The sequence below is a fragment of the Pseudopodoces humilis genome, chromosome 11, assembly GCF_049639895.1.
Source record: "Pseudopodoces humilis isolate 2021_Gansu_Grassland_sample_001 chromosome 11, ASM4963989v1, whole genome shotgun sequence".
Lineage (NCBI taxonomy): Eukaryota > Metazoa > Chordata > Aves > Passeriformes > Paridae > Pseudopodoces > Pseudopodoces humilis.
The window spans coordinates 14,505,383-14,530,283 of record NC_142210.1 but is presented as its reverse complement, the minus strand read 5'-3'; the positions used below and the strand labels follow the sequence as shown (position 1 = coordinate 14,530,283).

The following is a 24,901-nucleotide window of genomic DNA, read 5'->3' as shown; positions in this document are numbered from 1 at the left end:
CTAAGCTGACAAATCGGCTCCCACCCACAGCCACAGCACCTCTGAGGTGGGGACACCCACAGGGACTGCCAGCCTCACAGTGGGGATGGTGACACCCAAATTGTCCATCACCAGGTCAGAGAGCCAGCAGCAGGGTGGGGATACAGCAGGAGGGATGCAGCAGTGGGGTGGGATGGAGTGGCAGCAGCAGAGAGTTTTCAGCTGGCAGAGTTGGCTGCTGGCAGAGCTTGTCAGTGGGGCTCACAGGGTGAACAGAGCTGATGTGTTTTGGGGTGTCAGTCTAGAGCCTGGGAAATAAAGAGGACATACAAAAAGTCCAAATACAACATATTTTATAAGTTTACCATGGCCTAGCTTGGAAATAATGGGGATTAGTCATCATCCAGTGGGGTTGTTGGAGACTGACTGTCCACACAGCTCTGAGCCTCCACATGAACACTGACAAGGTTCACTTGCTTAAAATTAATGCCTCAGAAAGTCTCTCAGGCTAATGCCTATGGAATGTCCAGGTTCCTTTAGACTGTAGCCACTGGACATAAAGAGCTTTAGTTATTTCAGCCTTGATTATAGATTCAGGAACTTGTAAGTAGCCACAAGTCTTATTTTCAGGTGAGGTTTCAGGGGTGAACTTTTGCCTGAGAGAAGCTTTCAGCAGACACTTGGAGTTGGAGTAAGGCATTTACAACCCAAGGGGGCTCAGGAAAGCCTCAGGCTTTCTGCTGGCCTCTCTTGGAGGTTCTTTACTTACTCAAGGTGTTTTCCATGCTCCTGTCTTCTGCATGAGGCATCAGGTGCCTTGCTGAGCTGTCATGACTCCTGTTAGCCACTGCTCCCCAAGCCTTGGTGGTTTTGCTGCTACTGCTGATCTTCACACTGTTGCTGCATCCCTGACTGTAAAGAGTAATCTTGTCTTTAACAAAGGCATCATTTCATCTGCATTGTCATGAAATATGATGGACTTCCCTTTGCTGAGACATGCCTGTGGCATAGACCCCCCCAGTGCCCCCACAACCTGCAGCAGCTTTGTGCAAGGGCCAAGTGAACTTGGCTCAGGCCCACTTGGACATGAAAACAAAACAAATCTCCTTGGTAGCAAAGGTCCCCTGGCATGGAGTAACAGCATGCAGGCTTCACTTTACCATATCCATGCCCAAACACATACAGAGAAAGAGAACCACCTCAGTTTTAAATACTTTCAAATTCCATGACGTTTCCTTTATGGGTAGGTAGTTTTTTTCCTTATTGACTGTCATCAATCAACCCTGCAAATCCCACTCCACATATATTACTATTATTATTATTAGTAGTAGTAGTAGTATTAGTATTATTATAAATATTATTATTATTATTATCATGTGAACAAGGAACTAAGGCATTGTTCAACCACCTCCATCTCCAAAAGGCTCCTGTAGCTGCTGACAGAACTGGGGAATGTACAACACATGGCCAACACCTAAGTGGGTTGTGCTCCCCTTTGGCTAGAGGAGCTTGGAGCTGGCCATGGAGCCATGAAGTGTGCTCTGAAATGCACTTCAGTTTTGTGCTCGGTGCTGTGACTGCAGGCACTGCCTCCCTGGGGAGTTGCCTCATGATGGGGCTCAGGAAGCAGCAATTACCTTGGCTGGTCAGGAGAGGAGCAACAGCGTGAACCAAAGTAGCAGGAAACAAAAATGAAAGTGCACCAGGTTGTCCCTGGGGCATATTTGACCAAGGAGGAGTGTATACATTCAGTATTGTCAGCTTTCTCTTTGCAGGGATGCAGGTGCCCTGCAGGCACTCTGGATGTGACCCTGACAGCTCTTGCAGATGCCAGGCCAATACATCAACTCCAAGAGTTAAAATTCATTTCTCAGTCCAAGCCACCTAGGTGGCAACCCATCCCACTTGGATACAACAGATGCAAAAACCTACGTTGTATTTTGGGGCATACCCCAGAGAGTTCTGTGACTTGCTCCTGTGAGGCTACAGAGTGCCAATACGCTTGCCAAAAGGCACCCACCTCTGCTGTTGCAGCAGAAATACAAATCCACTTCTGAGCTAGAGTTTGCCAGAGCAGAGAACTGGAAAAACAAACCAACAGGAAAAGTGCCTTTGACTCACTGCATTCCCGTTTCCTGGCTTCAGCCTGGCCCAGGCTGCCAGCAGGTCTCACTGGCAGAGCAGCAGGGTGAAAGGCATGGCCCAGGCAGCTCAGAGTCTTCTCCCTTCATGGGGGATGTTTGGGGGATGTTTCAATGAGTCCTGGAATGATGCATCCCCCAAAGCTGCTCCATGGCTCTGCACCAGAGCTGTTTCACCTGGAACCCCCAGCAGTGCACAGGGGGCTGTGACTCCTTCCTGCTCAGCAACCTGCCTGCAGCATGGCCATGGTGTGGAGTTACTGCACAGCTGGACACAGAGCAAGGCAGATGGACAGGCAGCCAAAAGCACACACACACAGTCCACACTCCTCCAGCATGGAGAGGGGGCTGTGCTCTAAGGCCTAAGGCAGGAAACCCCCAAGGCACAGGTACCATCATGAAGCAGACCCCAAACTCCCTGGTCTCTCCTAATATTTGACTGAAGAAAGACAAAGACAGGCCCAGATGTGTTTAGTTTATTTTCCCTGGATTTAGACACAGCTCTGGCTAACCACCACAGCAACAAACAAACCATGACCTGTGCCAGCCCCTGCACCTCCTTGCAGAACCGGCTGGTGGGAGCCCTGGGAGGGCTGGGGCTGCACAGAGGCTCTGCAGGATGCACCTGGGCAATGGCTCTTGGGGGATGGCAGCACAGACCACATGGAAGGTGCAGCATTCAGAGTCAAGCCTTGGATGCAGCAGCGTGGTACACGTGGAGGGGCAATGAAATGGGGGTCAGCTCTCCAAACTGAACAGCTGCCCTCCCCTTCTTCTCTCCAGCTTTTCCTTTCAAAAGAGGGATTGAATTATTTACAGAAGAGGCACTTAAGCAGGGAAGGCTCCTCAAAGGCAGAGACCTGTGGGCAGTTCTTTGGGGAGCCAACTTGATGAATCTTTTCAACAATCTACGAGGAAGGGACATAACAAAGGAATAAGAAATGCTGGTAGCTTAAAAATGCCCAGAGCCTTTTCCTCTGGAGATGCAGCATTGGAGAAGGTGCAGAAATGACTCTTCCAGCATTTTCTTGGTGGTAATAGTTCCCTCTTCACAGTCTGGGCATTTGTTTTTCCAAATGCACAGAGTTCCCCTTATCTTGCCCAGGACCAGCTTTTGAGGAGGTCTCTACAAAAGGACAGTCCTTGTTCACAGCCTTTGCAGCCAGTGTCTGGATGGGAAGAGGGGGCTTCTGAGCCTGGGAGGTTTGAACAGGCACAAGCTACAGGAGCAAAGAGAAAAGACAATTCTCTATTTCAGTCCTGGGAATGCCAAAACTGGCAGAGGGGAGCAGAAAAGGACTGACAAAAGGGCCAATGCAGCAGGGAGCTGAGCAAAGCAGCTCAAGGATGTGAATTCCAGCAAAGGTCCCGGCAGTGTTTTCTGGAGAGATGACAGCTTTGCAGTAATTTCAACAGTGAAGATTACTAAAACCTGCCTTTTAGGAGCTGAGTTCCAGCAGCAGAAGCAGCTGTTGGGTCAAAATAAAAGTTGTACTTAGATCTGGGACAGCAGTTCTGTGACTCAGTGCCTGTTCTGATTGAGATAGGGGCTGCTCTGATTCACACACAGGACTAAATTTAATGGTTGGGGAGGAATGATTTACTGGCTTAAGAACCAACTCAGCCAAGAGTTATTTGACTACTTGCTTTCACTTCAACATGCTCAGGCTGGGTCAGAACTACTCTGAGCAAACAGATACTACCACACCATGAACATCTGCTGCTTCTGCAGTGCCAGGATGGGAGGATGCAGCCAGGACATCCAGAGTACAGAGCTGCACCATGACCATCCAACACCATGGCACTGTAACTTCCTAAGCTGCTTTCCAACAGGGACATGGAAATGACTACAAACATGACTACAAACTTTGGGTTCTACCAGCAGCAGACTGGGCTGGAAGCTCAAAGGATGCAGTGTGAAGCAGCATCCTTCATGTTCCCAGGCCATCAGCAAGAGAAGGGACTGAACATGAGTGACAGACCCTGTTTCACCAGAGTCAGCTGCGTATCACATCCCTTCATGCCTGTGCACAGCTCATACCCCTGCTCAGCAGCTGATTTCCAGAAGCTCTGCTCAGAATTAATGCCCAAACACCAGTTTTGCATGGCTACAGAGGTATCTCCATTTTGCTAGAACTTGGGTTTTTATTTGTTTTTCCCTTAAAAGGCATACTTCAAATGGTAAGGGCTGTCAGAACTCCAGTTTTTGTGATCCAGCTTCCCCTAGCAGGAAGCAGGAGCAGGAAGGCTGGTGCATTAGGACACCTGAGACTTCTCTCCAGCAGATGCTAAAGAGAAGCAGCTGGTTTTGGTTGAGAAAGAAAAAAAGTAGGTTCTCCAAGGGGGTAGAATGGGCCTGAATGAGTCCTGAGAAGTGCTAGAGAAAAACAGGGAATGCTGGAAGCAGAGTCAGCCCCAGCAGGAGATGTTGGCACAGGGATAAGGGTTCCAGCAAAAGCTGTGCTAAACACAGAAGAGGCACTCCTGAAACTCCACAATCATATTAACCTGTTAATTTATACAGCATCTCTGTACAAAAATAGAAGGGTTCTAATAAGATTAACAATATTAAATAAATATTTAATAGAAAAAGTCTTTGGCCTAGTTCATAGCTCATCCTTTGGGTTGATGTTCATTTCACTGGGTCCTAGATGCTCCTGGTCCAACATTGCAATCACTTCATCTGCCTGGATTCGTTCCTGCAAGAGGGGAAGGGAAGAAATGGTAACAGCAGAGCTTCAGTGCCTGCTCCAGCTAATTCAGTGAGGCTCAGGCTGCTGGGAGAACACACAGCAAGGATTTCACCCCAGAACCAGCAGGTGAGAGGATGGGGGAGAGCCTGGGACTCGAGCTGGGGATTTGCTGGGCAAAATTCATCAAATCCCTTTCCACCTCAATACCTGATTCCCTCCTCCCTGCAGGGCTGCAGTGGTTGGGGCAGAGCTGATGATCTGTAGCTCCCTTATCACACTCCACTAGCAGCCACTGCCACAGCACACTCTCCTCCTGTCCCCTCTCTGCTTGTTGCTGCTTTCCAGCTCCCTGGGCAGGGCTGATCTCCTATCACACAGGCACCAAGCCTGGAGGAATTTCTGCTAGTGCAAAAAAACTGAGAGATGTTGAAGTACATGTCTGAAAAAAAGCTTTTCCCCAAACCTTGCAGCCCACCTCCATCACAAGGCAAAGGAATGAGGGTTTTGCATTCTCCCTGCATTTAGTTTTGCTCAATCTTATATCTTTTATTTTTACAGACCAGAACTGCTACCAAAAAGAGGCAGGGGCTGGTACAGCAGCTTTTTAAAACAGAATGTGGAGGGTGCCTGGTGAAAGGCATCACAACCCAGATCTTCCAAGGCATCTTGTGTGCCCAGAGCCATGGAGTTCAAGTTGCCTATGGGAGGACTCGGCAGCAGGACTCAGCACAGCACTCTGAGCTGCAGATGGCTCTGCAGGAGCTCCCCATCCATCAGGCTACCCCATCCATCTGCCACTAGGTGTCAGAAATGGCCAGCCCAGCCCTGCACAGAGCCCTTCCACACCCCACTCAGCACCCCAGCCTGGCACTGCACCCCAGGGGCCAAGGGCAGTGGGTGCCCAGGACCAGGACTGGCAGCCAAAACCTGTCCTAGGGCCACCAGCTGAGTGGGAGTGCTGCTGTGGGGGGTGCAATGGGAGGAAAACAGATGTACTGGGACTGGAGAAAATCAGATGGTTCTGGTTCCTGTGGGATGCTGGACATGCCCCAACTCTCCTCACATGATGATGGAGGGACTCACCAGCTCTCTGTACAGTGGGTCCAAGGTGAACCAGAGAGCCACAGCGCACCGCTGGCCTTTGGTGACCGCCTTCACCCCATGGGGGTTCTCACCACCCGATGAGAAGCTGATCATCCTCCCACACTTGGGCTTGATGGAGGCCTGCAGAGAAACAGCACAACCAGGCTGGCAGGGAGCACCATGGCTGCACACACTGGCTGTGGCTGGGCTCAGGACCTCACTGGGCATCCCTCTGCATCACCCCAGGGCCTGGTGAGCTGCAATGGGGGACACCTCTGGCATGGCTGGCAGAAGGTGTGGGGTAAATAGGGAGGTGTGAAGCTTGCTCCTGCTGTGCAGACATCATGCAGAAAGGACTCAATGGCATGGAGTCTCTGCAAAGCCTGCAGGTGACCACCTAGAGCAAAATGGGGCCATGGCATAACTCCAGGGAGGTCCAGGGTAAGCCTGGCATGGCTCTGAAACACCTTTCTTTCTTCTCTTGGGAGTCCGCAAGAGTCCTGCAGGACCTTGGGAGGAGAAGTGCCAGCCAAATCAACCCTCAAGCACTTTAGTAGACACAATCTACCCTCCAGCTTCTCCAGAGACCCCAGCATGGTGCCCAGACCTCTGTCCAACCACAGAGTGGGTGCCCAGCTTCCTTAACGGCCCCAAACAGAGGTGAGGGCTCATGTCTGAGCCACGTCCCTCTCAGGGTCTGATGTCCACCACTGTGACCCACTCTGGAACAAGAGACCTGGATCAGGCACTGTGTCTGTATGGAGACACCAGTTCATGTTTGACCATGAGATGGGGTGGCAGCTCAGCAGGGACAACTACCAGCCATCCATCTGCCCACACTGGGGGTGGGGAGAACCCCTATTCTGCAGGTTTACTGCTCAGCACGGGCTCTAGGGAGGGAGCAGATGGTCTGTGCACCTCTGCAGCAGGATTTTGTGTGGGCTGTTTCCAAGGTAGGAGCCACAGGCTGCCTGGGGAAGCCCAGAGCCCTGAGCATGGACTGCTGAGGAACAGCTTTTGGCCCACAGCACCAACTCACTGTCACAGTTTTGGCATCCATCTCGGTGAAAATGAACTCGCCACCTTCAAAATCTGCGTTCATGTACAGGAGGGCACTGGGAAAGGAAGGGGGAAACCCCAGTTAGGGGAGCACTGGGCAAGTCTCAAGGCTGACCCCCACCTCCTGGACAGATCCCACACTGCCCCACTAAGACATGGGTGGGGAACAGCCAGGAGGGACAGAAGTCCCTTGGGAGGTTTCTTCCCTTCCTCCCTACCTGTAATCCCGAAAGGTGTAGGCAGGAGGTTCCTTCCAGCACTCATTGGCCTCGGGGTCCAAGAGGCAGTTGTCAGCATGGATGGGATGGCTCAGATCGTTCCTTCGCTCCTGCTGGCCTAGGCAGGACCGTGTGGAGGAAGGGGGAAGGAGAAGGGGAGGATGAGATGGAAATGCCACGCTCTGTGGGGTCTCATCATGGGGTGGGAGCCTACCCTGACCCCACTCCAGGTGGTGTTCACAGGTGAGAGGAGGAAAGGAATGGCTGGGGAGAAAAGGCAACATCTGAGGACTCAGATCTGCATAGCTCTGCCTGTTCCTGACTGCAGGGAAGCGAGATGGAGAACTGGGGCTGGGATGGAAAGGAGAAGGGATAGACAAGAGGAGGCAAGAGAAAAGGGAGAAAACAGGAAGAGCTGCAGATATGAAAACCAAGAGTCATCCCAGAAATTATTATTTTGGGGACAGCAGTGCCCACTTTTTGCTGCTGTGGGATGCTGACTTTGCCCAGCCCTCGGCCACCAATTTAAGCATCAAACAAAAAAGGGCTACTCTGAGTTTGGGACCCTCACTCATAACCCCCCACGGAGGGCTGAGTCCCTCCCACCCTCCCTGCTCCACCACCAGCCCCACTCCTCACCGGAGAGGGCGGTGCGGCACACCAGGTGTGTGTAGGAGAAGTAGAGCGTGGAGTTGAGCAGGAAGTAGGACTCGACGATCCTGCGAGCCTTCTCACTGATGTCGTAGAACAGCCGGGCACTCTTCAGCGGGACACGGCCCTCGTAGCCATACTGGGCAAGGAGAGGGCAAAGAGAGGTCAGTGTCATGTGCAGACTGGGAGGGAGGGCACGGGGGAGGAGAAGGAGGAGGAAGCTGTACCTTGAGGGCTTTGAGGACAGTGGCTCCTTCAAATCTCTCATTTGGGGTGTGGGGGGAGGTTTTGCCTCTGTAACCATCTCCAGCTAACATGATCCCCTGGAGGACACGAATACAGGTGAGGGGTGAACTGGTTTGTCAGGAGAGAGGGATCTGCAATGGAAGTACACACACTCTCTTCCCCAAATCCCCCAGGGCTGCATTCACTGGGCCAGGTGAGTTGGGGTGGAAAGGTGTCACAGCTCTCTGTGAACACATGCCGGGAATCAACCACACACCTCCTCACTGGGGATGTTCAGGCACCCTCAGGACCTTCCCAAGCTCAGTTAATGGTGAATGAAGGAGGCTCAACCAGATTTGTGGATGAGCATCCTTTGGGGTTGTTATAGCAAGGGGAAAGAGCTCTTTCTGCACAGGCTCTGTCCTGCAGGGTGTTCACAAGAACAGCCCAGGATGGAGCAGCAGCTCCACGCTGAAGTTATGGGCGTGCATCGGGTACAGGCATCCACCTGCTCTCCACAGGCATCCTGCCATCAGCTGTAGCACTCAGCAAGGCACGAACCCAGCTCTCCAGAGGCTGATGACACATTCAGCTGTCACACTCAGCCCAGGGCCATTGCCCACTCACACTGGCCACCCTGTGCAGCTCCCGGCACTGCTCCTCTGAGATGACGTTATCCAGCAGCACTCGCTGGGTGCCGTTCAGCTGCTCAGAGTTGTAGACAAACTTCACGTCGCTGTAGAGAAGAGGGCCCCCTGAGGAGAGACATAAAACCATCCTGCTGAATATGCTCTGGCCTTGCTGACATCTTGTACAGTGGCTGGAGGCCAGCTGAAGTCCCCCAGGTGCGCTGACAGGCAAAGAGTTCCACAGCAGAGAGCAGAGTTTGGCCTCCCATCAGTAACAATCAAAACAGAAGCAATGGGAACACAAGGACATGAAATCAATTTGCTGCAGGAGCATCAGCATTTTCTACCTTCTCAACAGCTGCCTTGAAAATGCAGGGACCACAGCCTGGAAACACAGTGGGACACAGGGAGAGAACAGGGACAGTGGCTACCTTGGCTCTCCAGGCCAGCTGTCAACACCAATGTAGGTTCCTATTGCATTTGTGCTGTGTGGATGCTCCTGGCTTGGCATGCAAAGCCACTCTCTGCAACTGTCATCAGTGGTTTTTGTCTCCTATACACAGAGAAAACCTCAGATGGTGCTGAGCTTGCAGCAAGCATTGCTCTCCTCCAAGAAGGAGGGCAGGGAGCGGGTGAGCCAGAGGACTCTCAGGATAATCCTCCACCCCTGAGGCAAAGGAGCTGCCATAGCTGTCCCTGCCATCCCTCACATCCTGCCTCTGAGCTTCCTCCCTCTGCCTGCAAGCTTTTTACGAGAGGTTTCAATCCATCCTCAAGAAATGCGACCGATAAAAAAACAGAGCAAGGCCCCTACACCACCATATTTTGAAGCCTCTTCCACACATCTTCTCAAAGGAAAAAAAAGAAAATAAATGGTAACAATAAAAGCCTAAACCAGATGTTTCTCCAGGAGAAAAATGAAATACATCTAAACTGTGGAAAAAATTATTTCTTGTCACAGACAAGCAATGAAATAAACAGAGCCACAGAGTTCCTCTCACCATGTGGCACAAGGAAACTTCTCTGTGACAATGCTTTTGTAACTATTGCTTTTCCTGTCTATTGAGCCAGAACCGTGTTCTTGGCAGGTCCCCTTGAGGACAGAGGACGTGTAAGCCCCACAGAGCCCCATCATTACCCACAGCTTTATTTCTGAAGAGTTAGGTTTCTTGGAAATGGAAAAGATGCAACATTTCTGGTGTTCACTGTGCTGATTTTGTTGCTTGATAACCACACTTAATGCAAATGCAGCTAAATCAGAATCTGAATTCTCAAATCCAAACTCCTGGCATGCTCCAGATCAGGGCTGACTTTTCCAGCTCAGATACTGCTCTTGCCCAGCCACAGACACATGAGGGATGAACAAGGAAGGCATCACTCAACACTTCCAACATTTCCTTTTGCTCCTCCCTAGGGAACTAGTGGGGCAGCTCTGTGCCATGGACACTGAACCCTTGTCCCACACTGATAGTGTGCTCCCAGCTGCTTTCCTTGTCTCTGCCTGCTCCAAGCACCAGCAGAGAGACAGACCTGTTTCCTGTGTCTGTGCTCTGTGAAAAACACCCCAAAGAAACTGAGGAATTCTTTGGACTTTTGGGAGTGAAGGAATTGGCAGAAAGGAGGAAGTGGGGAAGGGTAGAAGTACAGAAGAGTACAAAATTAAAATAGACTTTTCTCTTTTGGCCTTTTCTTTTTCCAAGCAAAAAGAGAGAAAAAGACAACAGAGAAAAGGCAGCAGCTGGATGGACAAAAATAAAAGTTTCTTTTTGAATGGTTTCAGTTTTCTTTGTAAACAAAAACATTCTGCAAGTAAACCAGAATAAGAGCATAGAAAGAAATAAAACCAGAAAGAGGGACTCTGAAATTATTTGGTTATAAATGGCAAAGAGGCCAACAAATATAATTCAGCCAGCTCTTGGCTTAAGCAAGACCTTTGGGATCTTCCTGTGGTATTTGCCTATTTTATGTACCGCTAGAGAAGGGACAACAACAACACTGAACACAACACTGAGCAGCTGGACACAGCTTGGGCTGGGGAAAGCTGTGAAATTCCCCAAAAAGCGCTACCGCCCATTGCATTAGAGGGAGGTTTAATTGCCTGCTGCTGTGAACCTGGCTCACCAGAGACACAAGACACCTCCTGGCTCCAGACCCTGTTGTTTTGCAGCAAGGACTCTGCTTTGGTGCTTGGCTACAGTATTGTTTTTCAAAATTGTTAAGGGGAAAAATCCTGTCTTTTGTAGAAGATGTTACGGTATTTTCTGTGGTTGCCGAAAATGTGCTGAAATCAGTTGAAATGTCTGCTGACAGGCTTATAAACAAGTGATTTCATGTGAGCTAAGACACAAAATCATAACCCAGTCTGCAAAGAGAAGTGGTTGCTAGTATGGTGTGATCCAGCACATTTAGCAAGGCATCAGGACAGGATGCTTCCAGCATCCATCCTTCTCAGGCCTGGGCAGCAGGGAACATGCTGATCTTAAAAGCACCTGGAGGAAAGACTACTGTTTGCTGGTTTGCTTTCCCCATGGTGAGGAACACCCGGCCTCCCAGCTCCACATCTCAGGGCTCTGTACTGAGTAGCTCAGCAGGTGGGAAAAACAAGTCCAAGGGCACAGCAGTGCCCTGGAATCTACAGTCCCAGAAATGTTGTGGCAGCACTGAAGACTCCTCTGTCTCTCTTAAACAAAATTTGAACTCCCTTAAATAGGAATGGCCCTCATTGCTCAGTGGCCAGCCTTTGCAGTCTGCAGTCTCTAGCAATAGGAAAAAAAAATTTCCCTGTTTTTATTGAAATATCTTCATCATAAGCCTTACCCTCCTTCAGCTCTCGATCTGGCTTTGCCATGGGTTTCTTTGTCAGGGACAGCCGGGGCCCATCCTCTGGTTCACTGCTGATACTTGATGGGACACTGAGGAGCAAAAGAGAAGAGAACATCATGAGTTTGGCCACAAGCTCTTGGACTTGCATTTTTGCACCTTTTGGAAACTAATACACAAAACCCCCAAGGAAATCAGTACTTTGTACAAATGTCACAACCTTACAAGTTGAAGCCCTCACCCTGTCCTGTGGCAAACATTGCTTTTCTGGTAACAGGAGCAACAGTTTCCACCAACAAAGCACAGACACCAACAAATCTGACCAGCACTGCTTGCCTCGTTAATCAAATTCCCTCTCGACCACTGCTGGTTTTGAGGCACTCAGCTGAAGTTCTTGTGGGAATGTTTGCAATGGTCAGGGGCTGTAACTCAGCCAGGATGGTGTGCTGCGTGGATGGGCAGTACCCCTGTGTGGCAGGCTGGTAGCACACCCCCTTGATGCCACATGGGGAATGGTGAAGCTGCAGCTCTGCTGGGGTGACTGTGGCTCACCTGTGCTCATCCTGGCGGGCACCGTACCTGTTCCAGTAGTTCTGTGGGAAAAGAGAGGACAAACTTAATTTAATGCTCCAGCCAAAGCCAGGGCATTACCTGCTCTGCCTGACTCCCAGGGACATCAGCCAGCCTCTCTGGATCCATCCCACATTACTTTGGAAAATGGAATGAGGTCACCAGATTGAAAATGTGAACCCAAACTGGCACAGTATGACAAGTACCTTGGAAGCCCAGCTTGCCCAGGCACCTCTGTCTCACCCCATCACCATGGCAGTGGCTGAGGCTCAGACACCATGGCAAGAGAGCTGAATGAGGCTGTATGTGCCTCTCCTTCACCCCAGGAACGCCTTCTTTGCTTTGCCATCACTATTTTCCTATAGGGAACAAACCAGGCCGAGACCCAGCTCCTGAGTCACGTACACAGGACTGGATTTACAGGAGAGGGGCAGGGGGGAGCTGTTCCTACAGCTGTGAACTCCTAAAGGCCCTGGCACAGCACACCCAGGCGTTACCGGCTCTGTGTAGGCGTATCCCAGGCCGGCCGCAGCCACCTGCAAGAGGTGAGACTCCAGCTTGTGGCGCCGCAGCAGCGTTTTGGCTTCCTGAAAAGAGAAGGAAAACAGGAGCAGTTGCACGTGGCCAGCTTTTGCAAGACAGTGGCAATGCTCCTCTGCTTCAAGGGGTTTGGTTTTCATGCAGTGCTGCAGTGGGGTGGGGGATGCTTGGCACGAGCACAAGGCTGAGCCACTCAGTTCATGACAGAAGGTGTTCAGCAACTCATTTAGGAAGCCTGAATCCCCAAAACACGTCCATAGCTGGCAGAAATTCCTGAGCACCTTGGAGAGCCTCAAAATATCTGGGCAAAAGGCTGGCCAGAGAAACCCCAGCTGCAGAATGGGGGCAAGTTCAGGTTGTTGGAACAGGGACCCTGGTTGGGCTGTGCCTCAGTTCCCCACACAGAGCCCATGGCCTGGCCCTGGGATTCACTCAGAGTGCAGGGTGGGGGCTACAGAGCACAGCCAGCTGGAAATTGCCCATCAGAAAGCTTTATTTTGAATTTAAAAAATCTGAAAACAAAACACCGGTATTTCTCCTAGAAAACTACTGTGCAAAGCAAAAATCAATTAATTTCTTTACAGAAAACTTCAGAACACTGTAAACAATTAAATGTTTTTGTCAACTTCAGGTTTTATTCCTACATTCATTTTGTGAGGGAAAACAACAATTTTTCTTGTTTTCCTCTTTATTATTTTGCTTTTATTTTTTTTAGTACTTTACCAAATTCACCTTGATTTGCCTGGAAGTCAAGGAATTCCCAAAGGAATGGAAAAACCAGTTCCTGCCAACACTTTACTTACGGTGCAAGGGGAATGGGCAGGGCTGTGATGGGATGGGAGAAACTTCTGTAGGGTGAGGAAGGCAGCCCCAGGGCCACAAATAAAGGCTGCCCAGACTGGAGAGGAAGCCTGTCCTTCTGGGTGATGGAACACACACTTTTTGGTTGTCTGACCCCAGCCTAACCCTGTGATAGCAAAGCTACTCCATGCAGAATGGGCTGAGCCCTGAACTCCAAGCTAAAAGACTTTAGAGTAATGCTGAGATCCAGCTTCCCCTGGGAAAATATTTCTCAGCCCTCTCTGAAGAGATGCTGCCCTTTGCTCAGTGTTTCACTGCACTCCTCTGCGTGTCCGCTGGAGCATGGGGCAAGAGGAGAGTTTACACTCTCGGTCACTGCCCTCCCAGCCTTGCTCAGGCTTTACTAGGCTCAAGTCCCCATTTTAAGCAGATCCTGTCCATCAGCTTCTCCCACACACCACTGATTCTGAATTTGCACCCTGAAAACCACCACCTCAGCATCACCACCGAGCCCAGCACTTCCACTCCTCTTTTCAAAGTGGTCCCACTGGGGAAAAGCTGCCAAGATGCTTTTATTTCCAGCAGATCTTTCTGTTAAATGCTCCCAGCAAGAGCTCTCAGGTATCACTCTCACCTTTCTGGGTTTGATGGTGGCTGGATTCACTGTACCTTCCAAGAGACCCTCGTAATAACCTGCGTTCTCCAGGACATCTTCATCGTCCGGGTGGAAGAGCAGGTAGGACTTGGCACACTCCAGGGCTTTTACATAGTCACCAACTGGGGGGGAAAGACAACAGTGGTCAGGGGGGCATGGGGGGCTCACACAGAGCCCAGGAGGGGACTCTGCAGGGAGGGAAGCACATCATGCACAGTCCAGATGGTAGCCAAATTGGATCCAGCTGGATGGGCAAGATGTGGATACTGTCTGGCATCAAACTGCTTCTCATCTGTGCAGCATCTCTCAGGGCCCAGGGGGTTTACCCACCACACTAAACCTCTAACTGAGCAGAGGAATAAAGAAGCCTGTACACTATACATGAACTGACTCCTCCTGCTTTATTCTCGTTGTGTTGATGAATGAACAATCTTTATGTTTGAATAGAAATTTTGACCCCTGCACAGTCTGCCCTTTTCAGTAAAGAGTTATTAGCAAAAGCCTGAGAGAGCAGATTCCTGCAGATTTGTATTTTCTTTTACATAACAGAACATAATAAAATAGCACACAGAACCACACAACTGGCATTATTTTTTAGCACTGCCAACCCCTGACATTTTGCCATGCTGCCAACTCCTGCAACTTTACTGTGAATCTTAAAATATTTTTTAATTGGCAAAAATTGGCATCTTAGGGTAAGCTTGAGCTAATTCATATAACAGTTATATATTAATTTAGAAAATGTATCAGTTCATTTCAGAAAATGTGAAGCATATAAATCCCAAGAATTTTAATATCAAAAGGCAAATGAAAGGACCCTAAAAAAGCATGGTTTATTTAAAGAATAGTAATGTTTAAGCTAAACGTTGGACTTTTAAAACCTGACTGATGATCTAAAACACCTTCATGAAACTATTTAATTGTATTTCAGTCAACCTGACTTTTGAAGAGACAATTTCCAATGTCCTCTGCTTCACTTTCAGACCATACCTCTGCATCACTGTAATGTGGACATTTTGTGAAACAGCCTTACTCCCACATGGAACAACTGGAACTTGTAGAAAATGAACAGAGCTCAGCAGGTGCTCTGAGGAGCACTACCAGAGCCCTTACCTCTGTAATAGGCAAACTGCAAGTAGTCGTAATGGAGGGGAAGGAAGTTTTCGATGGGCGAGATCCTGCCCGAGCGCGTGGCGAGCTCTCGGACACAGTCGTGTTTGCAGGCCAGGACCTGCATGTAGTGATCTGCCAGGAGAAGAGGGAGAAAGTGGTCTGAGCTGAGAAGGATGCTGATGGTGCCGAGACAAGGACAGACAGAGGTTAAAACTCCTGAGCTGAAGGATGTACAACTCACACTGCTTTGGCCTAGCAGGTGAGTTCGGAGGCTCCACCCCAAAGCCAGTTTGACAGAGCTGCTATTACATTTTTTCCCCGTTGAAGAAACTCCTTCCTCCTTCTGTCAACTGCAGAGGGAGCTTGAGCATCTCTTTTGTGTGGCAGGAGCTGCTGCTCTGCCCGGGGAAGCCGGCGGTGTGCAGGGACTGCAGGTGGCAGGTGGCACTTCAAGCCCAAGAGACAAACCCACAAAGCAAGCAGAGATGTGAAGACAAGGTGGCCACGTGCTGCCACATGAAATCCAGCTCCAGACTCCCTTCCTTCAGCTCATCCTTAATCCTCTCCTTCCCTGCAGGAAGAAAGCTCCTGTGGGCAAGGGAGGTTTAGCTAAGAGGGGTTGGTGCAGATTCCCAGCACGGCCAAGCAAGACCAGTCTGAAAGGTCCGAGGTGCAAATCTATCTGAGCAGCAGAAATCCCCATGTTTGCTGCTTCTCAGAGATGATGTATCTCCCAGGGAATCACAAGCAAATGGTAAACATCGGCCATTAACAAAGTTTCTTAATTGCTGGGAGTCCACAGTACAGGCATTGTACCAGCTGTACAATTTCAAAGCCAACACTGACATCTGATTCCATTTTGGAGCCTTTGCTGCAATGTACTTATGAATCTACTTTGCTTGCTCTGTTTCTGCACACCATTAAAAACCTTAAGAAACAAACACAGGCTTGATAATTACCATGTGCTCAGCTAACAAAGCGTTTTTGAGACCTGCCATAAAAACCGCCTGAGGAATTTGCAATGGAATCAAGTGGAAACTCAGAACAGTGCCTATCTGCTCTTGACAGGTAGTCTGAGTAGTTATCTGACTTACCATACACATCCAGGGTATTACATTAAGAAAAGCAAGAAGGGAAAGAACATAAATCATACTGTTGTAATTTAAACCTGTTTAAGCATCCTAGATCTGAAATAATCAATCCATCACTGAGAAGCACTGCTTTTTCTTGGTACTGTCAGAGTGCCTTAGAAATAAGCCTTTTAGACTGGAATCCATTAACTGAAATGTATCTGTGCCTGGGGGAAAAGGTGAGAGTGTTTCAACCCCAAGCAGCAGCACAGCAAATCAGTTTGGGATTGAAAAGAGAAATGAGTTCTGTAGAAACGTAAACTCTCTTTTCTTGGTATATTACGTGTTCCCACTCCCTATTGAAACATCTGGGCCTGAGAGCCTTGGACCAGGGGTGAACTTTGGATTATGCTGTCCTGGAAGGAACCACCTAGTTTCCTACAGAAAAGCAGTTGCATCACAGATCTTATTTCCCTCCCTGAACTCCCTGTTTCTTTGGGTGCCTGAATGGCCCTGGTGTTTGGGTTGTTATGGCCAGGCACACCTGGCCAAGCCACAGCACTTGCAGGGATCATGTGGCTGTTGTCTCTCTCAGGGGATGTCCTGTCTCAAGATGGGCCAGCACAGAAACACCTCAGCTCACTGGGCCTGCACTCACACAGCACAGGAACAGTTTGTCCTGTTTGAAGAGCAGCAGCTTTCAGTGAGAAGGATGCTGGGTTTGCTTTGCACTGAAAGCTGCCCTTTTGATGTGGCCCCTGGTGTCCTGGTCAGGGCTCTAAAAGCAGGCCTGATCAGCTGACAGCCACACTGGTACCAAGTCAGCCCTTCCAACACTTCTGTTTTTTGCATGGATAAACAAACCCCACCAGGGCAGCTTCCCATCTGGTATGCTGGTGGTTTCTCCTCTTGGTTGTTTCAATTAGATTTCCTGTCTCAACACAAACAGAATTATGCAAACCCAAAAAGCAGTCTGCATCTGAGCAAAGTATTTTCCACAAAAGAAGCAAGATTTCAGGGCTTGATGCAACTCCAAGACCATAACCGAGTAAATAAGATTTCTGTCACCAAACAAACCTTAATTTATTGCTTTTCTTTCCCTTATGACTATGTAATCTCATTTCTATTGAGATTGAACTGTTTTAATCCTCTCTGGCTCAGAGCCACACATGCAAATCTGAAGATTACACAGCAACATTCAATTCTCTCCAGAGACTTCAGTCAAGATCATAATTAGGTGGGCCTCCACTAATGACAAATCCATCCTTTTGGATAGGGAGAAAATCCATGTTACGAGCCTTTTTGGCAACTTTCCTGGCCACTTGGAGCATGGCCAAGAGAACTCTGCTGCTCTCTTCACAGGCTCTCAGAAACAGAAAACATAAACAAAGGCCAGCAATGTCTAGATTCCAGGGAGGTATGCGAGACTGTGTACAGGGGAAATGGAAGCAGTTTATGATAAAGCACCTAAACTTCCAGCTCTAGGAAAGCTGCAAATGCTGCACACATCTGGAAATGCAATTCTTCTAGTCCAGCTTCTATTCAGGACCAAGCTCAGATGTTCTAGTTCACTGTCCTCTGAGTTTGCACTTTCTGGGCTTCCAGGTGCCTCCTGCAGCACCAGCAGCAGAGATGGAAGGGAAGACTATTCAACAAATCCAGCCAAAGGCCCAAACCCAATAATAGAAAACATTTCAGGGCCAAGGGTGAGAACTCTAAAAATGCAATAAGATCTCACCTGCAATAGCTTCGTAGAGACCACCTTTGTAATCCAGGTACTCATGCTCCTCAAACCTCTGTGGTCCCTCGCACATGATCTGGCAATCCTCATCCTCAGAGTAGTATCCTTTCAAGGCACGCTCCAAGAACTCAATGGCCAGCTCGTACTCCTCCTTGTCGTAGTGCCTCACTCCAGCACTGTAGTCCTCCTGCAAAGCAGGAAGGCAGAACACAAACCATGAGCAGGCTACGCTGCCTGGAGCACAGCATCCTGCCCTCACCACCTGCAGATGCTTCTCAAAATAAAGTACAATGGGACAGGGACAGGACAGTCTCCCCAGATATATCAGATATAACCAAACCATGTTTAAGACATTGATGGACTTTTGGACCAGTGGAACCTAATAAACCTGCCTAAATGCTCTTCTGAACTCCTCCATACTTAGGGAATCCTCAATGCCACTCCTAGATTATGTATTATATTTTTAAAAATCCTTTTTTTGATTGTTTTTACCCTCCCCCCAAATAACATTACTGAATAACAAGGGAACAGATTGGTCCCAACCTAGGAAGATCTCTCTTAGAATGGCCTCTAATGGGCACCTTCATTAATTACACCCAACAGCCACTCCTGCTCCCTTGAGTCTTGTGAAATTGGGAAGTTGGGGATGGCCCTGGCATTTGATTTGGGTTTTTGCTTTGTGGAGGTGAAAACAGCTGACACTCTCTTGCGTGCCACTCTGCACCCTCACCACCACAGCCACCAGTGTGCATGTACCCTATCCAGGTGGGAGAACTCAGGTCAAAAGAAACACACAGGAGCCAAAATCTGTCATGGAAGCTTCCATCAAAGCCTGTTGATGGTGTGCCATCAATCAAAGCCTGCTGGCATGTGTTCACGGCCATGGATGACCCCAGAGTTCCCTGAACAGAGGGGACCAGGTTGGGGATGTAGCAATCAAGCAAAGAGCAGAGTTCCTAGAGAAGGCAGAAGCAGGCTTGCCTTAAGTGAAAATGCTGAAAGGGAGAGTTTGTTGTGCTGTATTGGTAAGAATTTCCGCATTCATAGATTAATCTCTGTAAGATTCTAATCTCTCCTCTCCAGACTTCCTGACACTTTAGCTGGGCACCTCTTCAGCTCAGACTCACCATGTGCTGCCTGGCCTCCCGGTCAATCAAGCTGACCTTCCCTGACGTGGTCTTGTAGTTCTCGAGGTCCTGCTGTATCTCCATGTGCTCAGGGTTTGCCATGAAGAAGGTGTGAGCTGCATTTGCTGCTTCCTCCAGCTTGTTCAGCTGTAACAAAGTGAGAAAGACCAAGTGAGATTGTTGATATAGGCAGATGAACACAGCAGTTTATGCAGCATCCTCTGACATCCTTTTGACACCACTGGATTGGGAAATGATGGGATAACCAAGGAAAACCTGAATGCAGAGGCTAAAGAAAAAGAAGAAAGCCCCATGTAAGTGAAATGGAAAGAGCTGGAGTTCCTGAGAGCCAGACAAGTCACTGCAACATGGTCTGTTGGTGATGGGATCCAGCCTGTTTTCCAGCAGCACATCCTCTTAACTCAGCTACTCCAACCCCCTGCACAGTCCCAGGTGGAAAGATGCTCTCATGAGATACGAGATGGAGAGAGGAGGGGAAAGCAACTGCAAAGACTGCTCTCTCTGACTCAGAGGCTGAACTATGTCTAGGCTGAGGGCTTCTGCTTGGAGATGGGGACTGAGGACCATTTATTAAGCTCAGCTGTGTATAGCTGCAAAAGGCCAGACTCTGCTGATGGTGGTAGAGGTATAAAGAGAAGTTTATTTTGATACACCAAGTTATTTTGGGTTTAGAGATTCAGAACTGAGACCAGACATCAGATTCACCCTGGAGAAAGCCTCATAAACAAACAGAACTGTTAGTGCTAAACACATCCATGGCAGCTGCTGGGAGCATCAGGAGCAGAACAGATGTTCAGGTAAAACCTCTGCACGAGCTAGCAAGAGAGAAGTCACTAAAACACTTGCTTCTGAAAGAAAGCCAACACCACTTAGTACCAGCAAGCTGCAGTCAGGTCCCTGGGATACATCAGCAATCTGACCCAAACCTGTCAGCCAGGGCCAGGCTAATGCTAATCCAGGCTAGGCTGTGTCCAAACAGGTTGTTTTTGACAGCAAAACCCACACCAAGCCCTGTGCCACTGCTGCAAGGCTGCTTGTGAGGCACCAGAGCCAGCAAGCTCAGGCACATCCATGTGACATGGTACAGCAGCTCACCTGCACAGGCACCCACAGACAGACCCCACCAGCAGAATGAGAACCTGCAGGGAGGCATGAGCTGCACATCCTGTCATCCTGCAGCAGGGCAGATGGGCTCCAGGGCAGAGCTAGCCCAAGAAGCACACAGGAATATCCCCAAAAGGAAGGTGATAGCCATGGCATCCCAGCCCCGCTCCCCAGGTCTGCACACCAAAGCACAGCTGTGCTGCAGTGCCCACAGAAATGCAAAAAATTTGCCTTGTGTAAACTTCAGAAGTTTTTAAGGATTATCTCTGTACTGACAACATGTGAGGGGAAGCCAGATTTTACTGCAAAAACAACATCTATTCCAGTCCTTCATTTGGAGTTTTCCAAAGGACACCACTCTCCATAATAATCCCTTGGCTTTCCAGCAGGCATGAAAAATGACTGTAAGAAATTTTTAACCGGGACAGCACATAAAAAAAACAAAACCCCTTCAGAATAGAAGTTTTTGGTATTTTTAAAAAAGAAACAGTCCTATTCAGAAACATACGTTCCCTTTTGAAATAGATCATTTCAACATAGTCCCAGTCTGGAAAAGTTCACTGCAGCTGGACACCATCGGATGTGGGATAAAGGACTGACCAGAGCATCTCACAAAGGGAATTTTCAGGTCCTGCTGAGTGTCTGTGGGAATGCCACTGCAGCTGGTAATTAGAGACAGTCAAGATGGAACAAGAAGTTTGTTGGAGACATGAGATGCTGACCTGATCCAGAGGACTGCTAAGCCATTATTTGAGATGCCTGGGGGAATTGCATTCTTCCACGCCACAGGTTTCTATTCACAAACAGCACCCTGCCTGTGCAGATTTAAAAGGGACTGAAGACCTCTCAGAAGGAAAGTGATCCCTCAAGACACAACCTGCAATAGTCTGTTGTAGGATGTTAATTTTCCCTTTAGTTCTAGATCTGTTTCAGAAAGCTGTCAAAAACTGTCAGAGATCCCAGGATGGACTTAGCTCTTCTGGATAACATCCACCCCTGTGAAACAGGATGAGCCTGATTTCTAGACAACAGAAAGTCCCTTTCAAATGAGGCTCACACTGTGTCTAGTCCTGCTGGCTCTACACAGCAGAGATGACCTTTGGAGTTTGCTAAGTGGACTCGAAGCAGAACATTGCAACTCAATGCTTTTCAATTTATCATGTTCCATATTTGCCTTAGAAACATTCAAGTAACACAAAGAAGCCAACAGCTGCTAAGTTTGGGGGAGCTTTTAAGGGGGTGAGTGTATATAAAAGCAAAATTCCTAACTGGTAAGACACATTCAGAGCCTAGCTCTGACATTAGTTATGAAACACTCTGGGGAAACTTTTGCCAAAACACTGAATTCACAAAGAGCAGGATATTTTGGTGCTTAAAGGTCTGGGCTGGGACTCCGGACACCTGGACTCAGTTCCTGGCCTTGTCACAATCTCACTGTGCAGCCATTGGAAAAAAATAATTTTGTTTTCTTTGTGCCTGGTTTTCCACTGTTTTTTAACTAATAACAATAAAAATAATAGTATTTCTCCCACAGAATAGTAATTTTGTTTATTTGGATGGAAAGCAACTTGGGGGCCATAAGCATGTGCAAGCACGTAACACACGCAGATTTTGATCTTTGCACAACAACTGCTGAATGAAAATCAGCAAGGAAAAAATGACAAATGTAGACTCACAACCTCAGTATGTGCTCTAAAGTCTGCTTGCTCACCCCACTGGAATGAGATTGCTAGACCATTGCTGCAGCTTTGCACCAAACCCTATGTATTTCAGCCAGAGAAGACACAAGAAATCAGAGCATCAGCACTGAGAGAGCCCTGGGAACACCCTGCCCTGTCCATTTTGATCTTAACATGCCAACATCTAGAGCCAAGAAGGGGAAAACAACAACACGCAACTGCTGCTGGGTTCTGATGCTGAAAGATGTTTATTTTCCTCAATGAGATTCAGAAGTGGTGCATTTCACAGAAAAATAGGAAAAATTCTTGTAAGCAGCACAACCTCAGATGAAAGATATTGGCATTCCATGTCAAACTGTCCTGATCCAACCTGCTTCTATATTAAAGTTTCTTCATCACACAAAACATAGTTGCAATTAAAATTTCTTCTTTTGAGGAGAACAGAAGTAAGGTTTATGTACTGGAAAGTATGTCAGATTCCTCAGCATTTTTTGCCATGCCAGGACAGGACCTACCTGCACATAACCTCAGTTATTTGCAGAGCATGGAGCTTGTGATGAAAAATTTCAAACCATTCAGCTAACCTAGAAACCAAAGTCTCCAACCTCCCAGACAATCCCTGGTTTGCTGAACAGATGATGTTTTTCTAAACTTTTCCATAGCTCCACTGCTGCTGTGTTGTATTGAAGGCTTAGTGCACTGGGCTCTGCAGAGGAAGGAGGCTCTGGAGCCTGCAAGCACAAGGGAAATAAAAGGTTCAGTGTCACGAAGGATTAATCTCATTGTGTCTGTGCAGAGCTTACTGCCCAGGAGCCCAGGAGCAAGGAGATGGCTATAAATAGCATGTGACCTTGTCTCAACTATTTTATTATTGCAAATAAGAAGGAAGAAATTCTCCAGAGAAGTTAAACAGGAAATCTTCCCTCTGTTGATGGGTTACACATTTGCAGAATGATGCCTGAGCTGTTTGCAGCCCACTGGTACCAATTGGCTCCACAGAACCACCAAAATCGGATAGCAAGGCAAGCACACAGCAGAAAAGGACTTTAATCAAATGCAGGAAATAGGTACCCAGAGTCAAAGGTGTGAGGCCATCTCTAAGTTCAGTACCACACCATCTCCTGCTTTCCAAACCTTTTACCAGTTTGTCTTCCAACTCAAGATAAACAAGGCTGCCTCCTATCCCTACTACTGCTGTGACGGAGGGCAATAATGATACATTCCTGGAGGCTCAACATGTATCCTTTGAGAGGTTTTTTAATTTTCAAAATAAAGACAACCTCCAGCCTGCTTTGGACAGTTCCCCTTAGACCACCCCAGCTTCTGTGCTGCTGCCTACCAATCACTCTGGTAGACCCAAACCCAAAACAAAACAAATTTGCAGAATCAGCACAGGGAAAATCTCTCATGAGAACGGAAACTGAGAAACAACTTGGGTTTTTTTGGTATTCTAACAAGCAATTTTCAGGACACAAACATGTGTGGATACCGATATGTGGATTGGTAGGTACATGGTAAAATGAGCTGATGAACAGATGATGAATTAGTCTCCACAAAGTGGGAAATACTTGGAAGTCTAAAATCAAACACCAATATTCTTCATGGAAAAAAAAATCTTTCAATTAATAAAGACAGAAATCATATTTCTTAATGAATCTCTCACTTGAGTCATGCTGGCATTATTTTATGTGAGCATGAATCCATGCTGAGCAGACTGACTGGATAGCCCTGTCTGAAAGGGCCATCTAGCATTGAGAAAGCAAAATAGATTGACCCTTACATCCTCCCTGATATGCTCTTCTTGACCTGTTCCCAGGCATGTAAGAATGAAGATTTCCACACGTTTCTGGCTGTGAATTATACGCTTCAGTGCACACTTGTGTAATAAATCCTGCAGAAGGAGCAGGGCATTGACTCACAGCAAAACCACTTCCCAGCAGGAAGGACCCTTCCCATATAAATCTCCAACACACTGAAGCATTGCAGGATTCATCTGCAGAGCAAGCAGTGGGAAATGTGTTTGTATTTACTGAACCTTTGATCTGACTGATTGTGAAATACACTCTCAGACACATTTTGTCCTGTGTAGACACTCACTTCTGCCTAACAAACTCTGAGAGCAGTGAAGTTGTGTGTGTGAAACAGTGTTTTCAATGAGGAAAAGGTGGGATATATTCAGCCCTCAGGAATCTGTGCAGATGGTTACCCATGAAATTCCTACACCCCAGAGTTGTCCTTGGTGAGATAATTAACCAGCGCCCTTGGAGATGAGTACCATGGGAGAAGCAATACACACACTAATGGCAACAAGCAGTGCTTGATTCTAAAAGATGGACAGTATAAAACCAGCCAGGCTTTCCACAGCAGAATTTTTTCTTGCATGTTCTTCCTCCTGCTGTTCTAACATCCCTGTGGCGGCCTGAGCTGTTGCTCACCTGGAAAAGTATCAAAGGTTAGCCCAGGCTTTTTCAGCTAATGAAATTGAGCAGCTGGGAACAAGCAGGATGTGACTATCCCCTCCCCAGGGACCACCAGCACTCCTGTAGGCCACTGCCTGTTAGACAAATAATGAGCTTTCATCTGATATAATGACTGATAACTGAGAGGCAGGCAGTCCTCAGAGTCATGGAAATACCTGGGAGAGGAAAGGTGAATCTCACTGAATCTTACTCCTGGCAAGGAGTGAGGGAGGCCTTTGCTATCAAGGGAGGAGGGTCTCATGATTTTAGGGGAAAACCAGAAAAAAATAAACTTGGCAGGCAGTTAAAAGCATCTTTGCAGTTTAGATGTGAATTTTCTCCAGCTTCCTGCCTCCCTGGACACTGCAACTAATCAAGCTGCACTGATTGATAACTGGGTCAGACTCCTTACCCAGCTGTCTCCACACCGGTATCTCTATGGAAGTAATTACTGAAACACTTAAGAAAAACACAACAGAAAAATGTGAGACAAGCAGAAAAAAATCTTACAGCAGAAACTTTC

General features: G+C 48.1%; 1 protein-coding gene across 2 annotated transcripts in view; it reads right to left on the bottom strand.

Annotated features, from left to right (window-relative positions):
- Window positions 1-2,595: 2,595 nt before the first annotated feature.
- Window positions 2,596-24,901, bottom strand: part of P3H2 (prolyl 3-hydroxylase 2) — a 62,974-nt gene continuing 40,668 nt past the window's right edge. For both annotated transcript variants that reach the window (XM_088061221.1, XM_005524984.3), the window contains exons 2-15: window positions 19,116-19,262; window positions 17,986-18,175; window positions 15,178-15,309; window positions 14,044-14,186; window positions 12,566-12,655; window positions 12,051-12,091; window positions 11,496-11,590; window positions 8,677-8,804; window positions 8,052-8,147; window positions 7,813-7,963; window positions 7,174-7,291; window positions 6,936-7,011; window positions 5,897-6,037; window positions 2,596-4,819 (exon numbers count right to left, since the gene is read on the bottom strand). In XM_088061221.1, coding sequence (XP_087917347.1) covers window positions 4,727-4,819; window positions 5,897-6,037; window positions 6,936-7,011; window positions 7,174-7,291; window positions 7,813-7,963; window positions 8,052-8,147; window positions 8,677-8,804; window positions 11,496-11,590; window positions 12,051-12,091; window positions 12,566-12,655; window positions 14,044-14,186; window positions 15,178-15,309; window positions 17,986-18,175; window positions 19,116-19,217 — 1,596 coding nt within the window. In that variant the 5' untranslated portion in view covers window positions 19,218-19,262 and the 3' untranslated portion in view covers window positions 2,596-4,726. The remainder of the gene's footprint in view (window positions 4,820-5,896; window positions 6,038-6,935; window positions 7,012-7,173; window positions 7,292-7,812; window positions 7,964-8,051; window positions 8,148-8,676; window positions 8,805-11,495; window positions 11,591-12,050; window positions 12,092-12,565; window positions 12,656-14,043; window positions 14,187-15,177; window positions 15,310-17,985; window positions 18,176-19,115; window positions 19,263-24,901) is intronic.